General features: G+C 39.5%; 1 protein-coding gene across 5 annotated transcripts in view; it reads right to left on the minus strand.

Moving 5' to 3' along the window:
• The window catches only part of KLHL2 (kelch like family member 2), a 162,497-nt gene that overhangs the window by 64,169 nt on the left and 76,683 nt on the right, over positions 1-21,645 (minus strand). For all 5 annotated transcript variants that reach the window (XM_065904664.1, XM_065904665.1, XM_065904666.1 and 2 more), the window contains one exon: positions 11,218-11,380. In XM_065904664.1, the coding sequence (XP_065760736.1) occupies positions 11,218-11,380 (163 nt within the window). The remainder of the gene's footprint in view (positions 1-11,217; positions 11,381-21,645) is intronic.

Consider the following 21,645-nt stretch of genomic DNA (forward strand, 5'->3'; position numbering starts at 1 on the left):
TTCCCATTCTACTGTTTTCCTCTATTTCTTTGCATTGCTTCTCTCATTGCTGAGGAAGGCTTTCTTATCTCTCGTTGCTATTCTTTGGAACTCCACATTCAAATAGGAATATCTTTCCTTTTTTCCTTTGCTTTTCACTTCTCTTCTTTTCACAGCTATTTGTAAGGCCTTCTCAGGCAGCCATTTTGCTTTTTTTTGCATTTCTTTTTCTTGGGGATGGTCTTGATCCCTGTCTCCTGTACAATGTCATGAACCTCGATCCACAGTTCATCAGGCGCTCTGTCTATCAGATCTAGTCCCTTAAATTTATTTCTCACTTTCACTGTATAATCATAAGGTTTTTTATATAGGTCATACCTGAATGGTCTAGTAGTTTTCCCCACTTTTCTTCAATTTAAGTCTGAATTTGCCAATAAAGAGTTCAAGATCTGAGCCACAGTCAGCTCCCGGTCTTGTTTTTGCCGACTGTATAGTCATACTTTATTTTTAAGTACGTATATAGTGCAGTAGTGTTACGTGTGCTCACACTGTAAAACCTAAAACTGTGTACCCAGTAAACAGCTCCTCTCTTCCTCTTCTTCCATCCCCTCCTCTCTATAACCTCTAACATAAATTGGTTCTCAAATCCTGGGAATCCTCAATAGTGACTCCGGAAAGTCCTAAGATTTAGTGATACAAGAGACCTGACCACCACTTCTGTATGAGAGAGTAATCCCTAAAATGTTCACATTAAGTGGGTATCTGGCTATCGCTTACAGACGCCAGCAGAGAGCAAAGCAGCCACACCACCCTCGAGCATTTCCTACAAGCTTCTTTATGTTGCACTAAAATCTTTCTCCTTCATTTTTAACACTGATTCTACTTATACTCACCACAGAACAAGGTTAAGCTCTTTCTCTCATGAAATTCCCTCAAACTTTTACAGAGAACATTATATTCTTCAGAATTTTACAAATTCTTTGACTACTCCTTGTAAAACTACTCCTAGTATCAGGTCTTCAACATCATCCCGGCTCTGAATTCAGTGCTTCAGTTCATCAGTCTCTCTTAAAACATGTAATTGAAAATGAACTCAATTTCATAGATATGATCTGACCTGGGTGGAAGAGAATGAGATAATCACCTTACATATTTATAGATACAATTACATTATTGATTGCTATTGAATCCACTATTAACAAAAACTCTAATATCTTTGGATTGGTTTGGCCAATACAAGCCTAAAACTTGTCACAAGGGCTTCCCTGGTGGCTCAAATTATAAAGTCTGCCTGCAAACTCTTTACCATGAAACCTACAAACACGGAGACCCAGGTTCGATCCCTGGTTGGGAAGTTCCCCTGGGGAAGGAAATGGCAACCGACTCCTGTATTCTTGCCTGGAGAATCCCATGGATGGAGGAGCCTTGCTGACTACAGTCCCTGGGATCGCAAAGAGCTGGACATAACTGAGCAACTTCACTTCCTTCCTTACTTGCTTGTCACAAAGCTGAGATAAGAGATTCTTCCTTTTTACTAAATGAACTGTTATTCAGATTTCTGTATCTCAGTAAGGTATAGTAAAATTGAACAGCTACTACACACTGGTAATACACACGAACATAGTGAGATGCACCTACAAAGCTTTACCTAAAAGGTAATGCTAGAGGCAGAGCATTTCAGAGTCTAGCCTGTTTCCTGTACTCATATCCAGGGTCAGTTCCAAGATTCACAACCTTCTCTCTATCTTCACCACCCTAATTCTGTTACAGACCTCACTGACTCTTTCCATCCTCCCACCCACATGTTAACAGGTTATTCTGTTTATAGCACAGAGCTTTTATTGTGGCATTAGTGATTTGCCTCTACTAGTTTCCTCTGCCACTGAGTAAAGCCAACCAGTAATCACACTGCCATTTGATGATCAGTTCCTTCTCTCTCAAAAGAGCGTGATTCCTAGCAGTATTAACTATGCTATAGCCATGCAATATACATTAAACACATATATTATACATATATAATGTACACAAGCATTCTTCCTTATATATAAGAAATCTCTGTACTCTGCAGAGCACCTGAATTTTCCTGTTTGCTTCCCTCCTACAAATAAAATAAGTTTATCAAGAAATGAGAGATAGTCACTAGGATTTATCACACCAGGTCTAAAAGGCTAAAGTTGCTCAACCCAAATTAAGCTGATGAAGGCAACAATACAAGCCCAAAGTTCTTTTTGTTTTGCACCCTCTGATAAGAATCAAAGTAGTCTTCATACCTGATTTCTACACAATAAGAACGTTTTTGATCAAAATTAAATGCCATGAGGGGTTCATGTAATTCCTCTATACTCCATCTAGGGCAGAATCTTATCTGAAAAGTGAGGTTGAGCGCCTGGATAACAACAGTATTTTAAGTCCACAAACAGCTTACCTCTGAGAAAGTGTTGTGGGGAAAATAAAGATATCTCTAGTCTTCATTTTCTTAATTAATACAATTAAAGTGTTAGACTAGATAACTGCTAAGTTCCCAACTAGTGCTAGCACTCCATGAGTCTTTCATTCTGAATACTATTAGTTTTTAGGGGGGAAAAAAATCCATATATGTATCTCCAGCAGTTCAGTTTCAGTTTGGTGAAACCTGAGAACAGCTAACTCATCTCAGCTAGAAAAACTGTCAACAAAGCAAAACAGACTGCATGTAGTTAACTAGGACACAGTGAAGTGAAATCACTCAGTTGTGTCCGACTCTTTGCGACCCCGTGGACTGTAGGTCACCAGGTTCTTCCATCCGTGGGATTTCCCAGGCAAGAGTACTGGAGGGGGTTGCCATTTCCTTCTGCAGGGGATCTTCCCGACCCAGGGATCGAACCCGAGTCTCCTGAATTGCAGGCAGACGCTTTAACCTCTAAGCCACTAGAGGTTAAAGCAACTAGGACATAAATGAGGACTATAATGAATTTAAGAATATAAACATAATTAATTCTTTTAAGAGCTGTCATTTAAGTCAGCAAACAATCAAGCAGTGGTGCACATCAAATGTTTTCATTATCTTCCAAAGGAAGAATTTTCTTTAGTAGTACATTAACATAGTAATAGACTCTCAATAATCAGCATCTACTCTTTATTTTGCATATCACAAAGTCAAAGCTGGTGACACCATTATTAGAACTACCCTCTCAAGTTTCTTTCAAGAGGGCTGTTTTCAAAATCATGAGTTTATTTTGACAGATGTTTACCCCAAGTAGTGATTCCTAGCCTAAATTAGAGAAATGGAAAAATGACCATAGGAAACTGAGAGCAGAAGAAAATGTCATTGGATCAGCTCTCACAGAACATAGAGCATAATCTGGATATGCTAAAATTGGGTGTGAGTTGACCATTACTGGCCAATAAACTCCATGGAATCAGGGGTTAAATCATACTGAACCTATTACCACAGCAGTTCAGGCAATACCAGGCACACAGACGGTAGTTTTGAAAGGGCTGACTACTGGGTCTAAGCTCAGCAGTCAAGAGATGACTGGAAGAACTGGGACCAGAGAACACAGATTTATGAAGAAATATAAGAGCATGGGGCAGGAAATGGTCAGCATTGGTCAGAGTTTATGGTCATCACAAAGGTTGATACCTTGGAGCTCCAAATGGGAACAAGGCTCAAAATACCCTAGAATTGTGGGGCAAATGGGTTTATGGAAGGAAGACAGTAGCCACAAGGAGGTAGGAAGAGGGAGTCTCAGGAGAGACAACAGCACAGATTTTGAAGTTTCTGGCAGCAAGAGAAACAAAGCGCAGAGGGAAGAAACAATGGAGGCCTGAAGGCGTTGGGAGAAAATAGGCTGCAGAGTGAGTGTTGCAGGCTGACAGCCAGCCAGTGCAGAACTGAGGATGGTGACGGTGAGAGAGGAACAGTCTGGAAGGGTACCCTCCTACCCACCTTCCTGCCTGAGTCACTCTCTTTAAGGGGGAATGTCACTTAAAGAAGTTTGCCCCCAACATACAGGTATGGGGAAAAGCTAAGTTTCATTTACGATAACGGGAGAGAGGGCACACATGAAAACATCTGGCATATAAAAACGCTTGATGACGGCACAGGCACAGTGGGAAGGCTGAGTGGGGTAGCACGCGGCTCATGGACAGACCTCAGATATGCAAACAAAGAAGAATGAGAAACAAACTGAAAGGGTGTCAGAGACCGGAGAAAGGGACTTCTTCACAGGTAGCTTTGTTACAGAGGAATGCCAGGTTCCTCAGAGTTTCAGCTGGTTTAAAAATGATAGTAAATATTTCCCAGAAGATCAGTTGGAATCTATATTAAGCAGCTTCTCAGATTTTTAGTGTGGTGAGTGTTGAGACGCTGGAATGACTAAGAATCTGGTATTTATTGCTTCCCTTAAGTTTGTTAGAAATTCTCACAATTCAACCACTGGTAACTTGTTTATCAACAAAGAAGGCTGAATAAAATTTGTATTTCAAATTAAAATCTAACTTCCAAAAGCATCTTTTACTGGGACTATTAAAATGCACCTGAAGTCATAAGTTCAGTTTTTACCTTCTCTATATTTTCAGTCCAGCAAAAATGCTCAAAGTCTTAATGATTTGGGGAATGAATTAAATATAGACATCACTCAAAACACATCAGAAGTAAGAGCCCACAAACCAGCATTCTCCAAACAAGTCCACACTCTTGAAGGAGATGTGAAAGTTTTCATTTTTAGGTATACAGCAAAAATAATTTCATACAGCTTTTTAGCCAAGAAAACAACCACTCAAGAACATAGCAAAGGTTGATTGCAGTCCAGAATACCAGGTTCAATATGCAGGTCATTTTGCCTGGCTGGTCTGGGTTACCCTTGACTGTTCATGGTTTGAGGCTGTTCACAACCCTAGAAAACAGCATGGGCCAGTGGGGGCTGGGACTGAAACCAAGGGAGAGGGGCACCAGGCTGGGCAGAGCAGACTCTCCTGCGCTGCTCAGACCTCCAGCTTCTCCACCTGATTTCCCACATTTTTACTTTTTCTAAAGATGCTGATACTAAGAAAAACAAGCACCATTCACAGATATTCCCATAGAATATCTTCACTCTTCCATTATACCTGCACAATTTAACTATAATGGATACAACAGAGCTCATTCCCAATCTCCAAGAGAAAGGAATGACGCAGATCTTGTGCCCAGAGCCCTGGTGAATTTTCAGAGGATAAGGATGCTCCAGTCTCAACACACAGTGATACTTTGGATCAGAAAGTACCCTGAGGTCATGCAACTTTCTTCACTTTCCCACCCTCTCTCTCAACCTTCTTTCTCCCCCCTCCTTCTTTCCATGTATGTATGGACTTCTGTATGCATTAATTTGTCTATTGCTCTTTATTTCTTCCTTTCCTTCTTTCTTGCCTGTATGTCTCAGACCCTACTTAAAAGCCTAACAGAGGGGGAACAAAGTTAAGATTTTAACTTCCATCTATTACCATTGTTATGGAAACACCTCCACTCTCCTAGATCTATTCACATGTTCTAATTTGAACTCGAAAGCAATTTAGGTGTCTGGGTAGGCCTTTGGGACACATAAGTGCTTGAATTGTAAAAATAAACAAGGAAGGGATTGCAAAACAATTATTATGGCAGAAAAAGAGAACTCTAGGTATTTTCTTCTGTTGACTCTTTACCTTCTGTTTGCTTAAGATATAAACAACATTCATATATTTTCACTATGAAGAACTACTTTAATTTAGTATTACACTGGATTATTTATTTTAGAAAGAGCATCCTGGGTGGTTCAGTGAGTAAAGAAGTCTGCATGCAATGCAGGAGACATGGATTCGATCTCTGGGTTGGAAAGATCCCCTGGAGGAAGGCATGGCAACCCATTCTAGTATTCTTGCCTGGAGAATCCCATGGACAGAGAAGCCTGATGGACTACAGTCCACAAGGTTGCAAAGAGTCGGCCATGACTGAAGTGACCGAGTACTCATGCACATTTATTTTAGAAAGTTTCCTGCAGCTAGTTATCAATACACCAAAGTTATGGAAATAGCTTGACTATATGAAATTGGTCACTGCAATTTTATTTCTTTAAAAGTATAAGAAAAAAGAAAAAAAAGTATAAGAAATATGTAGATGAAATAATATGACTGAATTGCTCCAAAATAATACAAGAATTCAAAAATTCATCAAGCTGTAGATGTCTAATTTGCATATTTTACATCTTTACTAGTCTGCACTAAAAAGTTTACATAAAAAATAATAACATAGGAAAGAGAAGTCAAGAAGGGTGTACTCAAAATGAAATTATCCATGAATTGACAACTCTCAGTGTTGGGTAGTGAGTACTAGTCTATTTCTGCATGGTTGCAACTTTTCATAATAAAAGATGCTGTAAAATGTTACTGAGAAACTTGAGCAATTTGAAGATTCAGATGCATGGTATAAAAAGCAGTGCATCTTTTAAAATAAGATTTTGATTTAAAATTATAGTGTGTAAATATGAGAAATCATTTTCTTTGCAATTTTGTTGAAAGTGATAACATTTTCATAAAAAATTTTTGGCATAATTATGTAGAAAGAGTCTGTATACTAAGATGTAGAGGTGTTGTAATTCTAGTAGAAAATTGGTGACATTCTGTCATATACTACAATAAATTTAAAACTGTAAAGAAGAGTAAGAAATAATAAAATCTTATTGTCTTCCAAAACACAGTGAGTTGGTTCTGATATGAGTAAAACTAAGAGTTCTACCACAGCATGAGAACTATGTATGGAAATTTTTTGCATTAATCCTATTTTATTCCTTCTCTTTCTATCTCTTAAAACTCAGTAACATTTATCAAGTACAAAGGACAACTAGCAGTCCAAGAAACGTATTAACTAGAGATTGCTTTATGTACAAAAAACTATCCAAAAAAAATGCACAAAGCCTCCTTGGCTTTCCTAACATAAATCACTTAGAACAGGTGCAGTATGTCTAGCAATTAAGGGGTCTAATGGATTTCTATTTAGCTGAAGAACAGAATTGGTTGCACTGGAACACATCAATAAATAAAAACTTGTGCTTGGTTTTCTTAAAATACCTCATCCCACTCAAAAGGACTATATGAATATTGCTACATGTTATATGTATTCCCCAACTTACAGAAATTATATTCTAAAAGTTTATCTGTAATTAAGCATTCTGGGACTCAGATTACATTTTCCCACTGAAACAACTTTAGAAAGGATAATTAAGCCTATCAGGCAACCCCAGAGAAATCTATAAATTCCAAAATTACTGGACCTATTATGGTTTACTGCAGCACTTTTTTCCCCAACTAACCACTCTGTACTACTATTTCTTTGATAAATGCAATAGGGATTCTAGGAATAAAGCTCCTGTCAGATACTCTATGCCTTGCCGGTGTCTAAGTTCCTTAGTTATCAGAGTAAGCAGAGTGGAGTAGAGTTTAGATGAGAGGCTTTTGCATTTGAAGGGTGCAGAAACTTGAGGCCCTATAATTTATTACGGGGCAGCAGTCTTGGAAGGGTTTTTAGTAACTTGCTCCTACTGGGTCTCACAGATTCAAGGTGGAGATGTGGGACTGTATCTTTCACCAGGTTTATCATCTAGAAAAAAAATTTTTTTTAATTAGAAACTTCTTAATAATCACTTTTAATATGAATTTTTTAAATGTTTATAAACTCAGAGCTAAATAAATTATAGGTTACTCCTGTGTACTTTCAGTTCAGTTCCGTTCAGTTGCTCAGTTGTGTCCAACTCTTTGCGAACCATGAATTGCAGCATGCCAGGCCTCCCTATCCATCACCAAATCCCAGAGTTTACTCGAACTCATGCACATCAAGTGGGTGATGCCATCCAGCCATCTCATCCTCTGTCGTCCCCTTCTCCTCCTGTCCCCAATCCCTCCCAGCATCAGGGTCTTTTCCAATGAGTCAACTCGTCGCACGAGGTGGCCAAAGTATTGGAGTTTCAGCTTCAGCATCAGCCCTTAGAATGAAAACCCAGGACTGATCTCCTTTAGGATGGATTAGTTGGATCTCCTTGCAGTCCAAGGGACTCTCAAGAGTCTTCTCCAACACCACAGTTCAAAAGCATCAATTTTTTGGCGCTCAGCTTTCTTCACAGGTCAACTCTCACATCCATACATGACCAGTGGAAAAACCATAGCCTTGACTAGATGGACCTTTGTTGGCAAAGTAATATCTCTGCTTTTTAATATGCTGTCTAGGTTGGTCATAACTTTCCTTCCAAGGAGTAAACATCTTTTAATTTCATGGCTGCAATCACCAACTGCAGTGATTTTGGAGCCCAAAAAATTAAAGTCTGGCATTGCTTCCACTGTATCCCCATCTATTTTCCATGAAGTGATGGGACCAGATGCCATGATCTTAGTTTTCTGAATGTTGAGCTTTAAGCCAATTTTTTAACTCTCCTCTTTCACTTTCATCAAGAGGCTTTTTAGTTCTTCCTCACTTTCTGCTGTAAGGGTGGTGTCATCTGCATATCTGAGGTTATTGATATTTCTGTCAGTAATCTTGATTCCAGCTTGTGTTTCATCCAGCCCAGCATTTCTCATGACGTACTCTGCATATAAGTTAAATAAGCAGGGTGACAATATACAGCCTTGACGTACACCTTTTCCTATTTGGAACCAGTCTGTTGGTCCATGTCCAGTTCTAACTGTTCTTCCTGACCACCATACAAGTTTCTCAACAGGCAGGTCAGGTGGTCTGGTATTCCCATCTCTTGAAGAATTTTCCACAGTTTATTGTGATCCACACAGACGAAGGCTTTGGCGTAGTCAATAATGCAGAAATAGATGCTTTTCTGGAACTCTCTTGCTTTTTCGATGATCCAGCAATGTTGGCAATTTGATCTCTGCTTCATCTGCCTTTTCTAAAACCAGCTTGAACATCTGGAAGTTCGCGGTTCACGTATTGTTCAAGCCTGGCTTGGAGAATTTTGAGCATTACTATACTAGCATGTGAGATGAGTGCAATTGTACGGTAGTTTGAGCATTCTTTGGCATTGCCTTTCTTTGGGATTGGAATGAAAACTGACCTTTTCCAATTCTGTGGCCACTGCTGAGTTTTCCAAATTTGCTGGCATATTGAGTGCAGCACTTTCACAGCATCATCTTTCAGGATTTGAAATAGCTCAACTAATGGAATGCCATCACTTCCGCTACCTTTGTTAATAGTGATGCTTTCTAAGGCCCACTTGACTTCACATTCCAGGATGTCTGGCTCTAGGTGAGCGATCACACCATTGTGATTAACTAGCTCGTGAAGATCTTTTTTGTACAGTTCTTCTGTGTATTCTTGCCACCTCTTCTTGACATCTTCTGCTTCTATTAGGTCCATACCATTTCTGTCCTTTATTGAGCCCATCTTTGCATGAAATGTTCTCTTGGCATCTCTGATTTTCTTGAAGAGATCTCTAGTCTTTCCCATTCTGTTGTTTTCCTCTATTTCTTTGCATTGATCACTGAGGAAGCCTTTCTTATATCTCCTTGCTATTTTCTGGAACTCTGCATTCAAATGCAAATATCTTTCCTTTTCTCCTTTGATTTTCACTTCTCTTCTTTTGACAACTATTTGTAAGGCCTCCTCAGACAACCATTTTGCCTTTTTGCATTTCTTTTCCATGGGGATGGTCTTGATCCCTGTCTCCTGTACAATGTCACGAAGCTCCATCCATAGTTCATCAGGCTCTCTGACTATCAGATCTAGTCCCTTAAATCTATTTCTCACTTTCACTGTATAGTCACAAGGGATTTGATTTAGGTCATACCTGAATAGTCTACTGGTTTTCCCTACTTTCTTCAGTTTAAGTCTGAATTTGGAAATAAGGAGTTCATGATCTGAGCCACAGTCAGCTCCCGGTCTTGTTTTTGCTGACTGTATAGAGCTTCTCCATCTTTGGCTGCAAAGAATATAATCAATCTGATTTTCGTGGACAAGGGTGTTTGCTATGACCAGTGCGTTCTCTTGGCAAAACTCTATTAGCCTTTGCCTGCTTCATTCTGTACTCCAAGGCCAAATTTGCCTGTTACTTCAGGTGTTTCTTGACTTCTTACTTTTGCATTCCAGTCCCCTATAATGAAAAGGATGTGTTTTTTGGGAGATAGTTCTAAAAGGGTTTGTAGGTCTTCATAGAACTGTTCAACTTCAGCTTCTTCAGTGTCACTGGTTGGGGCATAGGCTTGGATTACTGTGATACTGAATGTTTTGCCTTGGAAACGAACAGAGATCACTCTGTCATTTTTGAGATTGCATCCAAGTACTGCATTTTGGACTCTTTTGTTGACCATGATGGCTACTCCATTGCTTCTAAGGGTTCCTGCCCACAGTAGTAGATATAATGGTCATCTGAGTTACATTCACCCATTCCAGTCCATTTTAGTTCATTGATTCCTAGAATGTCTACATTCACTCTTGCCATATCCTGTTTGACCACTTCCAATTTGCCTTGATTCATGGACCTAACATTCCAGGTTCCTATGCAATATTGCTCTTTACAGCATCAGACAGACCTTGCTTCTATCACCAGTCACATCCACAACTGGGTATTGTATTTGCTTTGGCTCCATCCCTTCATTCTTTCTGGAGTTATTTCTCCACTGATCTCCAGTACTTTAGCTACACCCAAAGCTGTGACAATAATCTTGCTCTGTGACTGGATAGCCACAAGCCTCTACCCACTATAGGGAGAGGATGCCACCAAGAGGTCCTGAAAACCAGCGTTTAATCTAAGCAGAGGGCTGCCTCTAGTTGGAGTCTATGTTACTCCTCTACTCACAGTCAGCTAGATTTCATTGCTTTGAAAATGTTTAAGCCACAAATTGTGTTCTTGGATACAAGAAAAGGTTGCAAAAAGCAGGGATAAAATAGGGATTAAATGACTTAATTTCATATGTAAACACTTTTTTTATCCATATTAAAAAATTATCCATTTTCTTTCTGACAGTCTGAAAGAAAAACATAAGAGATTCAATATTTGCATAAAATTATCTTCTCTATCATTTAGGCCTAATATCATATACGTTTACATTTTTCTTTAAAATTCAGAACTCTATGAGTATGCTTCAACTCTGCAGTGCTATAATACCAGTATAAGATTTTAAATGTATTTTTTTAATGTGCAGATCCAAAAACATGAAACAAATTTCCAGAAATCACTATAGAATCATACTAGAAACCGAGATTTCCAGATTCTTCCTGTCTCAATTTCAGTTGAGATTTATTCCACTTGCCTGCATAGGTGTTGGCCTTGTTTAGGAGGTCCGTGCATGCATGCATATCAGCAAAAGCCCGGATTCCTAAGCAGTTGACAGGGTGAAGTTGAGATTCCAAAAATTCACAGCAAGTCTTCTTCACATCCTGTAACTGTAACAGACCAGCAGCTGGGAGAAGTACCTGTAACACAACAAGTGAGCATGCTTAGCTGACTGGCTAGAAGTTTACTCTTGATTGTGTCTACAGATGGCTCAGGGATTCAGCCACAGTTCAAGATCTGCACCCAGACCCCAGCATCCCATAGACAAGTAATGTAACCAGTATTTGCAAAAAGGATGATGCCTCCTTCCAATCCCCGTAATTTCTGTGGAATCTTTCAAAGATCTCTTCTTGGTCACAAGAATGTAAGAGACATCAGATTATATTAGATTAACAATTCTTTTCCTAGATCTAAACAAACGTTCCTTTGAATTTTAAAAACAAATTATTAGGCTGCAAGGGGGTGCTATGGTTCCATGAAAATGATTTTCTTCCCTTAGAGTAGTCAGGAGATTCAGTGATTTGTGAAGAAGGGGTAAGCACAGAGTAATAATACTGAAGTGGCTTGCCATGTCCTCCTCCAGGGGGTCTTCCTAACCCAGGGACTGAACCCAGATCTCCCACATTGCAGGCAGATTCTTTACTATCTGAGTCACCAGGAAAGCTCACACCAAAACTTCTCTTTTTGTTATTCCACTAAGTAACACCACAAACTACTTTCCTTAGTGGGGTAGAACAATTTAAAACTCAACAGTCTAAATGCAAGCAACTTCTCTGAAATATATGTGCTTAAAAAAGAAAACAAAAGGAGTAATTATCTAATAATAACTTTTTAATTTATATTTTTATTTCAATGACTCCACGAGACTCTGTATTAATTAGGTTATTCTTTGGGATTTAACCAGTGTCTTCACTATAAATATGATATCCAACACAATTACTTTTCAAATAGACCAATAAAGGAAACATTTTTACTTGTATGTAAATACAAGTACAATGCTAGTACAATGCTATGTAAAGGACCATATTGGAAAGTCAAATTTGGAAAACTTTATAAAAAAGAAGCTGGTAAATCCTTCTAGAAAAGCCAAAAAGGTAGGGGGGAAGTTATTAGAACAATAGTCAATTTTAGAAAAGGTAATTTGGGCATATTAGCATAAAAATTAAGTAAGTTCTAAGTTCCTTCAGGAACTGATTTTCATATTCCAAGCTGCGACCCAAAGAGAAAATGAGGAAAGAGATAGTAGTTTTAAATATCCTTCAAAATTTTCCTAAATGCATGCAGTAAGTCCTAAATGCAGAAGAGAAAAAGTGCATCCCTGTCTTTCTGTAATACAAATTGCTTTATTTTCTTAAAGGAACCATAGCAACTTTAACTCTCCAAGCTAAAAACTGTGTGTGTGTCCACATATACAGTCAAGGAGTTATGAATCAAGGATTAAGAGGACGACTTTTTGTGTTGTTTAGTTCAATTACACCAACTAAATAACTTTTCTCTGAAAATTATGAAAACAGTATCTGGTGATAATGCCTTTTCTTTCTGAATAGGAGAAATAAAGTGCAAATAACTCTGTTTATACTCAAATCTTTTATATAATATGGGTACTGTGCTTCATTATGTGATGGGAATGACTCTCCATGGAAGGCTGACAATTTGCACACTGGAGTTTTTCTACACTGGAATAATTGTGCTCTGAAGCATGTAAAGTACATTGCATGATGCTTAATAGCACAGCCATTTAATTCAGCAAATATTAAGAAAGTAGTCTTCTGTGTAATTTTCAGTCTCTGTGAAGTTTATAAAAAAGGTAATGATCACCCATCTAATCAGCATTTTCCCAGAGACAACATAGTGTAATATAGTATAAGGCAAACTGCTTTGTAATACACAAAGACAGGAATCCTTGAGTGGGAAAGCAGTCAAGCAGAAGCAAGTTCACCCACACATTGTTGGTGGGTGTGTACACTGGTTCAATCTCCATGAAGAGCAATTTGTCTATTTAATCAAAATTACAAATGCACATATCCTCCAATACAGCAATTTAACCTACAGATACACTAAAGAAAGAAAGTGAAAGTGCTCAGTCATGTCCGACTCTTTGGGACCCCATGGACTGTAGCCCACCAGGCTCCTCTGTCCATGGAATTTTCTAGGCAAGAGTACTGGATTGGGTTGCTATTTCCTTCTCCAGGGGATCTTACCGACCCAGGGATCTAACCTGGGCCTCCCACATTGCAGGCAGACACTTTACCATCTGAGCCACCAGGGACACTAACATATGCACAAAAGCTCTCACATAAACACAACATTCATTACAGTATTATTACGGGTAATAGCAGAAGTTATAAAAAAATCCAAATGCCCACCAAAAGGAGATTGGTTAAACACTGGTGTTCATCCATTTGATGGAACACTCTGTATACATTAATGAGAAAACTATAGGAATAGGACAATTTCTAAGATATATTCTTAAATGAAAAAAAAATCAGCAATTGGTTGATACTCTGCTATCATACAGGTTTCCCAGGTGGCTCAGTGGTAAAGAATCCAGCTGTCAATGCAGGAGATGAAGGTTGGATCCCTGGGTTGGGAAGATCCCCTGGAAGGGGAAATGGCAATCCACTCCAGTATTCTTGCTGGGAAAATTCCATGGCCAGAGGAGCTTGGCAGTCCATGGGATTGCAAAGAGTCAGATGCAACTGAACACACAAACACACACTCACATACAGATGGTAATATATACATACCCACTCACATTTATACATACATCTATAAAAAAAGCAGATATAGTAGACTTTTAAAATTTTATTTAGCTTCCCCAATTTCAACTTCATCACTACCAAGTCTAGACCTATCCAACAGGAGACTGAAACTCATAAAACTGTTAAATCCCAGATCTGGAAAGGATATAACAAGTCATGTAGGCCAGGAATATAAAAGTTAACTTAATTGTTGGCCACATGGCTAGAAATTCACATGTAGTTATTATGGTGGCAATACACACCATAAATGTTAGTAAAATGCAAAAAAATGAATTCATTTATATTTTCCTTTTATCAATAAATCCTTCAAAATGCCTCAGTTTTATGATACAATTTTATTAGGACTAAACTACAATAGAGAAGCAAAAAGCAAAGGAGAAAAGGAAAGATATAGCCATTTAAATGCAGAGATCCAAAGAATAGCAAGGAGAGATAAGAAAGCCTTCCTCAGCAATCGATGCAAAGAAATTGAGGAAAACAATAGAAGGGGAAAGACTAGAGATCGCTTCAAGAAAACTAGAGATACCAAGGGAACATTTCATGCAAAGATGGGCTCAATAAAGGACAGAAACGGCATGGACCTAACAGAAGCAGAAGATATTAAGAAGAGGTGGCAAGAATACACAGAAGAACTGTACAAAAAAGATCTTCACGATCCAGATAATTACGATGATATCATCTCTCACCTAGAGCCAGACATCCTGGAATGTGAAGTCAAGTGGGCCTTAGAAAGCATCACTCCCAACAAAGATAGTGGAGGTGATGGCATTCCAGTTGAGCTATTTCAAATCCTGAAAGATGACGCTGTGAAAGTGCTGCACTCAATATGCCAGGAAATTGGGAAAACTCAGTAGTGGCCACAGGACTGGAAAAGGTCAGTTTTCATTCCAATGTCAAAGAATGCTCAAACTGCCACATAATTGCACTCATTTCACATGCTAGTAAAGTAATGCTCAAAATTCTCCAAGCCAGGCTTCAACAGTACATGAACTGTGAACTTCCATATGTTCAAGCTGTTTTTAGAAAAGGCAGAGGAACCAGAGATCAAATTGCTAACATCCACTGGATCACTGGGGAAAAAAAAAAGAGTTCCAGAAAAATATTTACTTCTGCTTTACTAACTATGCCAAAGCCTTTGACGTGTGGATCACAAGGAACAGGAAAATCCTGAAAGAGATGGGAATACCAGACCATCTGACCTGCCTCTCAAGAAACCTGCATGCAGGACAGGAAGCAACAGTTAGAACTGGACATGGACCAACAGACTGGTTCCAAATAGGAAAAGGAGTACGCCAAGGCTATATATTGTCACCCTGCTTATTTAACTTATATGCAGAGTACATCATGAAAAACACTGGGCTGGATGAAGCACAAGCTGGAATCAAGATTGCTGGGAGAAATTATCAGTAACCTCAGATGGGCAGATGACACCAACCTTATGGCAAAAAATGAAGAAATAAAGAGCCTCTTGATGAAAGTGAAAGAGGAGAATGAAAAAGTTGGCTTAAAGCTCAACATTCAGAAAGCTAAGATCATGGTATCTGGTCCCATCACTTCATGGAAAATAGATGGGGAAACAGTGGAAACAGTGTCAGACTTTATTTTTTGGGGCTCCAAAATCACTGCAGATGGTGACTGCAGCCATGAAATTAAAAGACGCTTACTCCTTGGAAGGAAAGTTATGACCAACCTAGACAGTATATTAAAAAGCAGAGACATTACTTCCCCAACAAAGGTCAAGGCTATCCAGTAGTCATGTATGGATGTGAGAGTTTGACTATAAAGAAAGCCGAGCGCAGAAGAATTGATGCTTTTGAACTATGGTATTGGAGAAGACTCTTGAGAGTCCCTTGGACAGCAAAGAGATCCAACCAGTCCATCCTAAAAGAAATCAGTCATGAATATTCATTGGAAGGACTGATGTTGAACCTGAAACTCCAATACTTTGTGTACCTGGTTCAAAGAGCTGACTCTTTTGAAAAGACCCTGATGCTGGGAAAGACTGAAGGTGGGAGGAGAAGGGGAAGACAGAGGATAAGATGGTTGGATGGCATCATCATCTCAATGGACATGAGTTTGAGCGGACTCTGGGAGTTGGTTATGGACTGGGAGGCTTGGGTGTGCTGCAGTCCATGGGGTCGCAATGAGTCAGACAACTGAAACTTCAATAGCTCATAATTATTAAACTAATCATATACAGCTTCAAAAACAATTATTTATAACAATTGGCTCAGGTTTACCAACATGATCCCTGTTGAACATGAGTCACTTATGATGAAAACAGGAAAGCACTGAGGCCACACCAACTGTCCATATTACTCTGTGACCAACTAAAAAACAACCAAACAAAACACACGCAACTTGCAGATGCTATAACTCGCAATGGGAATCAAACAGCTGACAGTCTATGAGCTAGATGCTTTGCGATCAAGTCAAATCAAACCTCCTAACTTGTCTGATGAAGAAACTTAATCCTAGAGGGGCCAAAAGATCTGACTAAGTTCCACAGCCTGTCAGAAGAGAGCTAGTGCGTGCTATAACTGCTTAGTCGCCAAGTCGTGTCTCTTTGTAATCCCATGGACTGTAGCCGGCCAGTCTTCTTTGTCAATGGGATTTTCCAGGCAAGAATACTGGAGTGAGTTGCCATTTCCTCCTACAAGGGATCTTCCCAACCCAGGGATCAAACTTGCGTCTCCTGCATTGGCGCACAGGGTCTCTACCTCTGCACCATATGGGAATAGGGATATAACCAAATTCACTAACTCTTTGGTCTCGTGTTCTTTCCACTACCTTCACACCCATCTGCAAGTATGCAGTGCTTGTCTAATTTCTAAATCTGTAATACTGCTCTTTTTGGTAAAATAAAGACGATGGGCTTCCCTGACAGCTCAATGGTAAAGAATCTGCCTGCCAATGCAGGGGACCTGGGTTTGATCCCTGAACTGGGAAAATCCCCTGGAGAAGGAAATGACAACATATTCTATTATTCTTGCCTGGGAAATACCATGGAGAGGGGAGCCTGGCAGGCTATCGTCCACAGGGCTACAAAAGTATAGGACACAACTCAAGAGTCCAAAACAACCACAACAACAATAAAGACGACAATCACTTCAATTGCATTCTTGCAGTTGCTTCCATTTACTGAGTAATTACTATGTCAGGCACTTGACAGGCAACAACATTTCACTGAAATGCTATGTGAAGAGCTGCCATCCAAAAGCTTCTAAGAACTTCCTTAAATTGGTTTTGTTTTGATTTTTCAAATTTTTAACCTGTGGTTGGCTGAATCAGCAGATGTGGAACCTGAAGATACAGAGGGCCCACTGAATTAAAAGAGATGAATAGTTAATGACTAGGACATTTGTTCCTAATATATTTAGTGTAAAAAAATCAAATTTTTAAACAGTCCCCCTTTTTTAAGCACACATATACATGATCACAGAGACAGTATTAGGGGAACAGTCCACAATTGTTATTTGGGATTACCTCTGGTTAACAGCAGTATGGAGGCTTTTCTATTTTCTTCTTTTGATTCCTATTTTCTAAAATTTCAATAATAAATCTGCACCATTTAAATAGTCACATTCTAATGAAAGTCAGGGAGAAGCAAGTAAAGAAATGCCTTTCTGGGAACTTTCCTGGTGGTCCAGTGGTTAAGAATCCACCTTCCAATGCAGAGGGTATGGGTTCAATCCCAGGTCTGGGAACTAAGATCCCACATGCCAGTAGCAACAACTGAGCCAGCGAGTCACAACTAGAGAAATGCCTGTGTGTCGCAACTAGCGAATCCTGTACACAGCAACGAAGATTCTACCTACCACAACTAAGACCCAATGCAGCCAAAGAAAGAAATGCCTTCCTGGATCTCTAGAATTCTAGCCAGTCTCACAATGGTAAGGGGAGCTGTTTATTTAGTGACTACCACACTCACCAGAGACTACCACAGTTTGGCCTGTCCTCTGAGTATTGTGAGGCTGAAAGACCTTTGAAGTGAAGTGAAGTCGCTCAGTCGTGTCCAACTCTCTGCGACCCCATGGACTGTAGCCTACCACGCTCCTCCATCCATGGGATTTTCCAGACAAGAGTACTGGAGTGGGGTGCCATTGCCTTCTCCAGAGGACCTTTCCGACCCAGGGATCAAACCTGGGTCTCCCACATTGTAGGCAGACACTTAACTGTCTGAGCCGCAAGGGAAGTCCTTACCTTTAGTCTTTCTCAACCCAGTGTTCTGTAGAACCTTAAGAGGTTCTACATGTTCCTCTTCTTGTTCATATAAATAGCTCTTGAAGTGCTCAGAGGAACATGATAGCTGATTAAATAAACTTAACTTCATATGTTATCATTCTGTTAAGCAGAAAAAAAATTTTCCATCTAGATATGTTGATTTCCAACATGTGGAGACACATAAAGCCTAAACATCTTATACTGTGGAGATGTTTTCTGCAACGAACAACGAAGTAGGGGGAAAGCTACCAGTGATTCCTGAAGATAAGTCAAACATCAGACACAGAACACACCCAAGCCAAACAATAAGCACCCATATGACATCTTACACCAGCTGCACATTTTAAAGTAAGAAACTTCCATTCTACTTCACATTATCTGACAAGCCAAATTACATATAAGATGTCTCGCTTAGACAAGTACACGCCTTCTGCTTGGCTATTAGTATATGCAGTTTATTTTTAGCTTGGGCACCTACTCTATAGAGTGAAATAATTTACGTAGTAAATCTTTTGAATCCTGAACCTTTAAGGGATGTTTATTAGAAGACACTACCACAGGGTCTGATTATTCCATAGATGTAAGATTTCCAGATGTCTGGGAATGATGCTTACATTATGCTCATAGCTCAGTCACTGTTAACATTACAGTTAGTGCACTGCCAAAAAGCAAATTTTTATTAATTTTACAGTCATCTTGTAACCATATCAGAAGAACCTGTTTGTTTAAAGTGCCAGGGCCTTGTATGCCAGGAATAATGTGAAAACAAGGAAAATAGCTATCCAAAGGGCATGAGCAGAGGGTAGAAATTATCCCCAAAGTTAAAGAAGCTGTATGTTGTTAGACTAAAAAAGCCTCATTATGAAATATAACCTATACCTTTCATTAGCATACCTCTTCTTAAATCTGGGATTTCCCTGGTTGTCCAGAGTTAAGGTAGTGGTTAAGGTAGTTCCCCTGGTGGCTCAGATGGTAAAGTGTCTGTCTGCCTCCAATGCGGGAGACCCAGGTTCGATCATTGGGTCAGGAAGATCCCCTGAAGAAGGAAATGGCAACCCACTCCAGTACTCTTGCCTGGAAAAAATCCATGGACTGAAGAGCCTGGTTGGCTACAGTCCATGGGGTCGCAAAGAGTTGGACACAACTGAGCAACTTCACTTTCACTTTCTTTCCAGTGGTTAAGAGTCTGCCTGCCAATGCTGGAGACATGGGTTCGATCCCCGGTCTGGGGAGATTCCACATGCAGGACCACAACTACTGACTCTGTGCTCTACAGTCCAGGAGGTACAACCACTGAAGACCATGCTCCCTAGAGCCCTTGAGCCCATGCTCTACAATGAGAGAAGCCACCACAGTGAGAAGTCTGTGCACTGCAACAAAGTAAACCCCACTGGCTGCAATAACAGAAAGTCTGTGTGCAGAAATGAAGACTCAGCACAGTCAAAACATTAATAATAAAATCTTTGAAATAAATAAAAATTAAAATCTCCCTTTAGTCCCCAAGTTACAAGTAAGTCATATGCCACAATCTTATTTTTGTAATTGGCTATGTGACACACCTTGCCATTTACTCATAGAAACAGTATTAAAAATCGTTACAAACCACAATAGCAATGAACACAGTATTACTTCTTGATGGCTATGACCTCAGGGGGCAGTAGGTGCAAAGAAGGAAGAAGAAAGTTTCCTTCCTCTTTGTGGGATGTAGGCCTGGCTGGGGACAGAGTTTTGAAACAGGAAATGTTTGTCTCTGGCATCCCGTCACCTCACTCACACTGTGCTGTGCGTGTGTTCAGTCACTCAGTCATGTCCAGCTCTTTGCAACTCCATGGACAGTAACCCACCAGGCTCCTCTGTCCACGAGATTCTCTAGGCAAGAATACTGGAGTGGGTTGCCATGTCCTTCTCCAGGATTTCTTCCCCACCCCGAGACTGGACACACGTCTCCTGCGTCTCCTACGTGGGCAGGTGGGTCCTCTGCCACCGAGCCGCCAGGGCTCCCCCCCATAGGCACCACTGTGTCTCAGAGCCCTAACGCTGGGCCACAGGCAGCCAGATCTCCGGTCTGTGCACCCAGCTGTGACTTCCCACCCCGATCTGTCTTTCCTGCTAAGTGTTTCATTTCATTCCCTAAATGCACCTACCTCACCTTCCAACACATCCCATACCCAAGCTTCATCCCGTGGGATGTCAGTAGGGTCAAAAGAAAAACCATCTTATTATTAATTCGTATTTAGAGTTAATAACACATCACCTTCCAGGAAAAACTTTTTCCAGAGGTAAAAGTTTTACAAGCGGCTGACTCTTATGCAGAACATATTTGTAATTGATGTCATTTCCAGTGATAAAATAAATGAGGGGGAAAGGCAAAGGGAGCACAAAAAGAAAAAATATGGGAGCAATACAGCTTCCAGACAGAATGAACATCCCTCTTATACTACCCTTTTCATAGCTGCTGGCTCAAATTTACAATGAAGACAATCTGCCTGCAGAGTTGTTGAAAAAATTTTAAAAACTGGTCAACCTTTCAACACTGCCTGACACATGACCAGAGTAGCACATTGGCGCTGACTCAAGGCTTCTATCCTTTGAACATTCAATCCCATCACAATGAAATGCCACAATTTCTTCTCCCTCACAAGATGACGTTCTATGCCAGATCATTCACAATAAACATAAAATTGCTTTCTTTTCACATCAAATATTCTAAAAGTAAAAGATATAATCAGGGACAATTTGGAAAAAAGCAACACGACATACAAAAATAAGAAATATATCTGAAACCTCACTAGTCATCAAATAAATATAGATTAAAATGAAAGTATTTTATGACTATTGATTAAAAATGATTAACATCAGACATTCAAGTCAAGGTATAGTAAGCCTTGGCCCCTAGCTCATTTCTGCTGTCACTGTAAACTAATCAGTTCTTTTAGAAAGGAAATAGGCAATAGTCAAGAGTTCCCCAAAAAATCAAAGTTTAAAGTCTTTGGCCCTGAAAGTATGTCCTGGGATTCTACCTTGAGAAAACAGTTCAAAAAATGAAACAGGCTCTACATCCATGAATTCTAATTTAACATTACTTATTAGAGTATGGGGGAAAAAAACTAAAGGTTTAACAGTATGGCAATTTACTAAATTAGGCTACACTCACATAATGAAATATTATAATCAATGATAATGAAGACTAATAATGGTTAAACACACTAATATTTCTAAAATATTTGCAATAAGATACAATCATATTATAAAAGTAAATTAATATACAGCTTTAACCTACAGTCACATTAGAAAGAGTTTAATGGACATCAGTTACATTTGCTTTGAACTGAAGGAACATAAGACAACACTGTACAAACAAAACACTGAACATTCCCACATGATTTGTTTTTCCTGACACGCAGTGGAATAAATAAAGA

Source organism: Muntiacus reevesi, chromosome 13 (genome assembly GCF_963930625.1).
Source record: "Muntiacus reevesi chromosome 13, mMunRee1.1, whole genome shotgun sequence".
NCBI classification, from domain to species: Eukaryota; Metazoa; Chordata; class Mammalia; order Artiodactyla; family Cervidae; genus Muntiacus; species Muntiacus reevesi.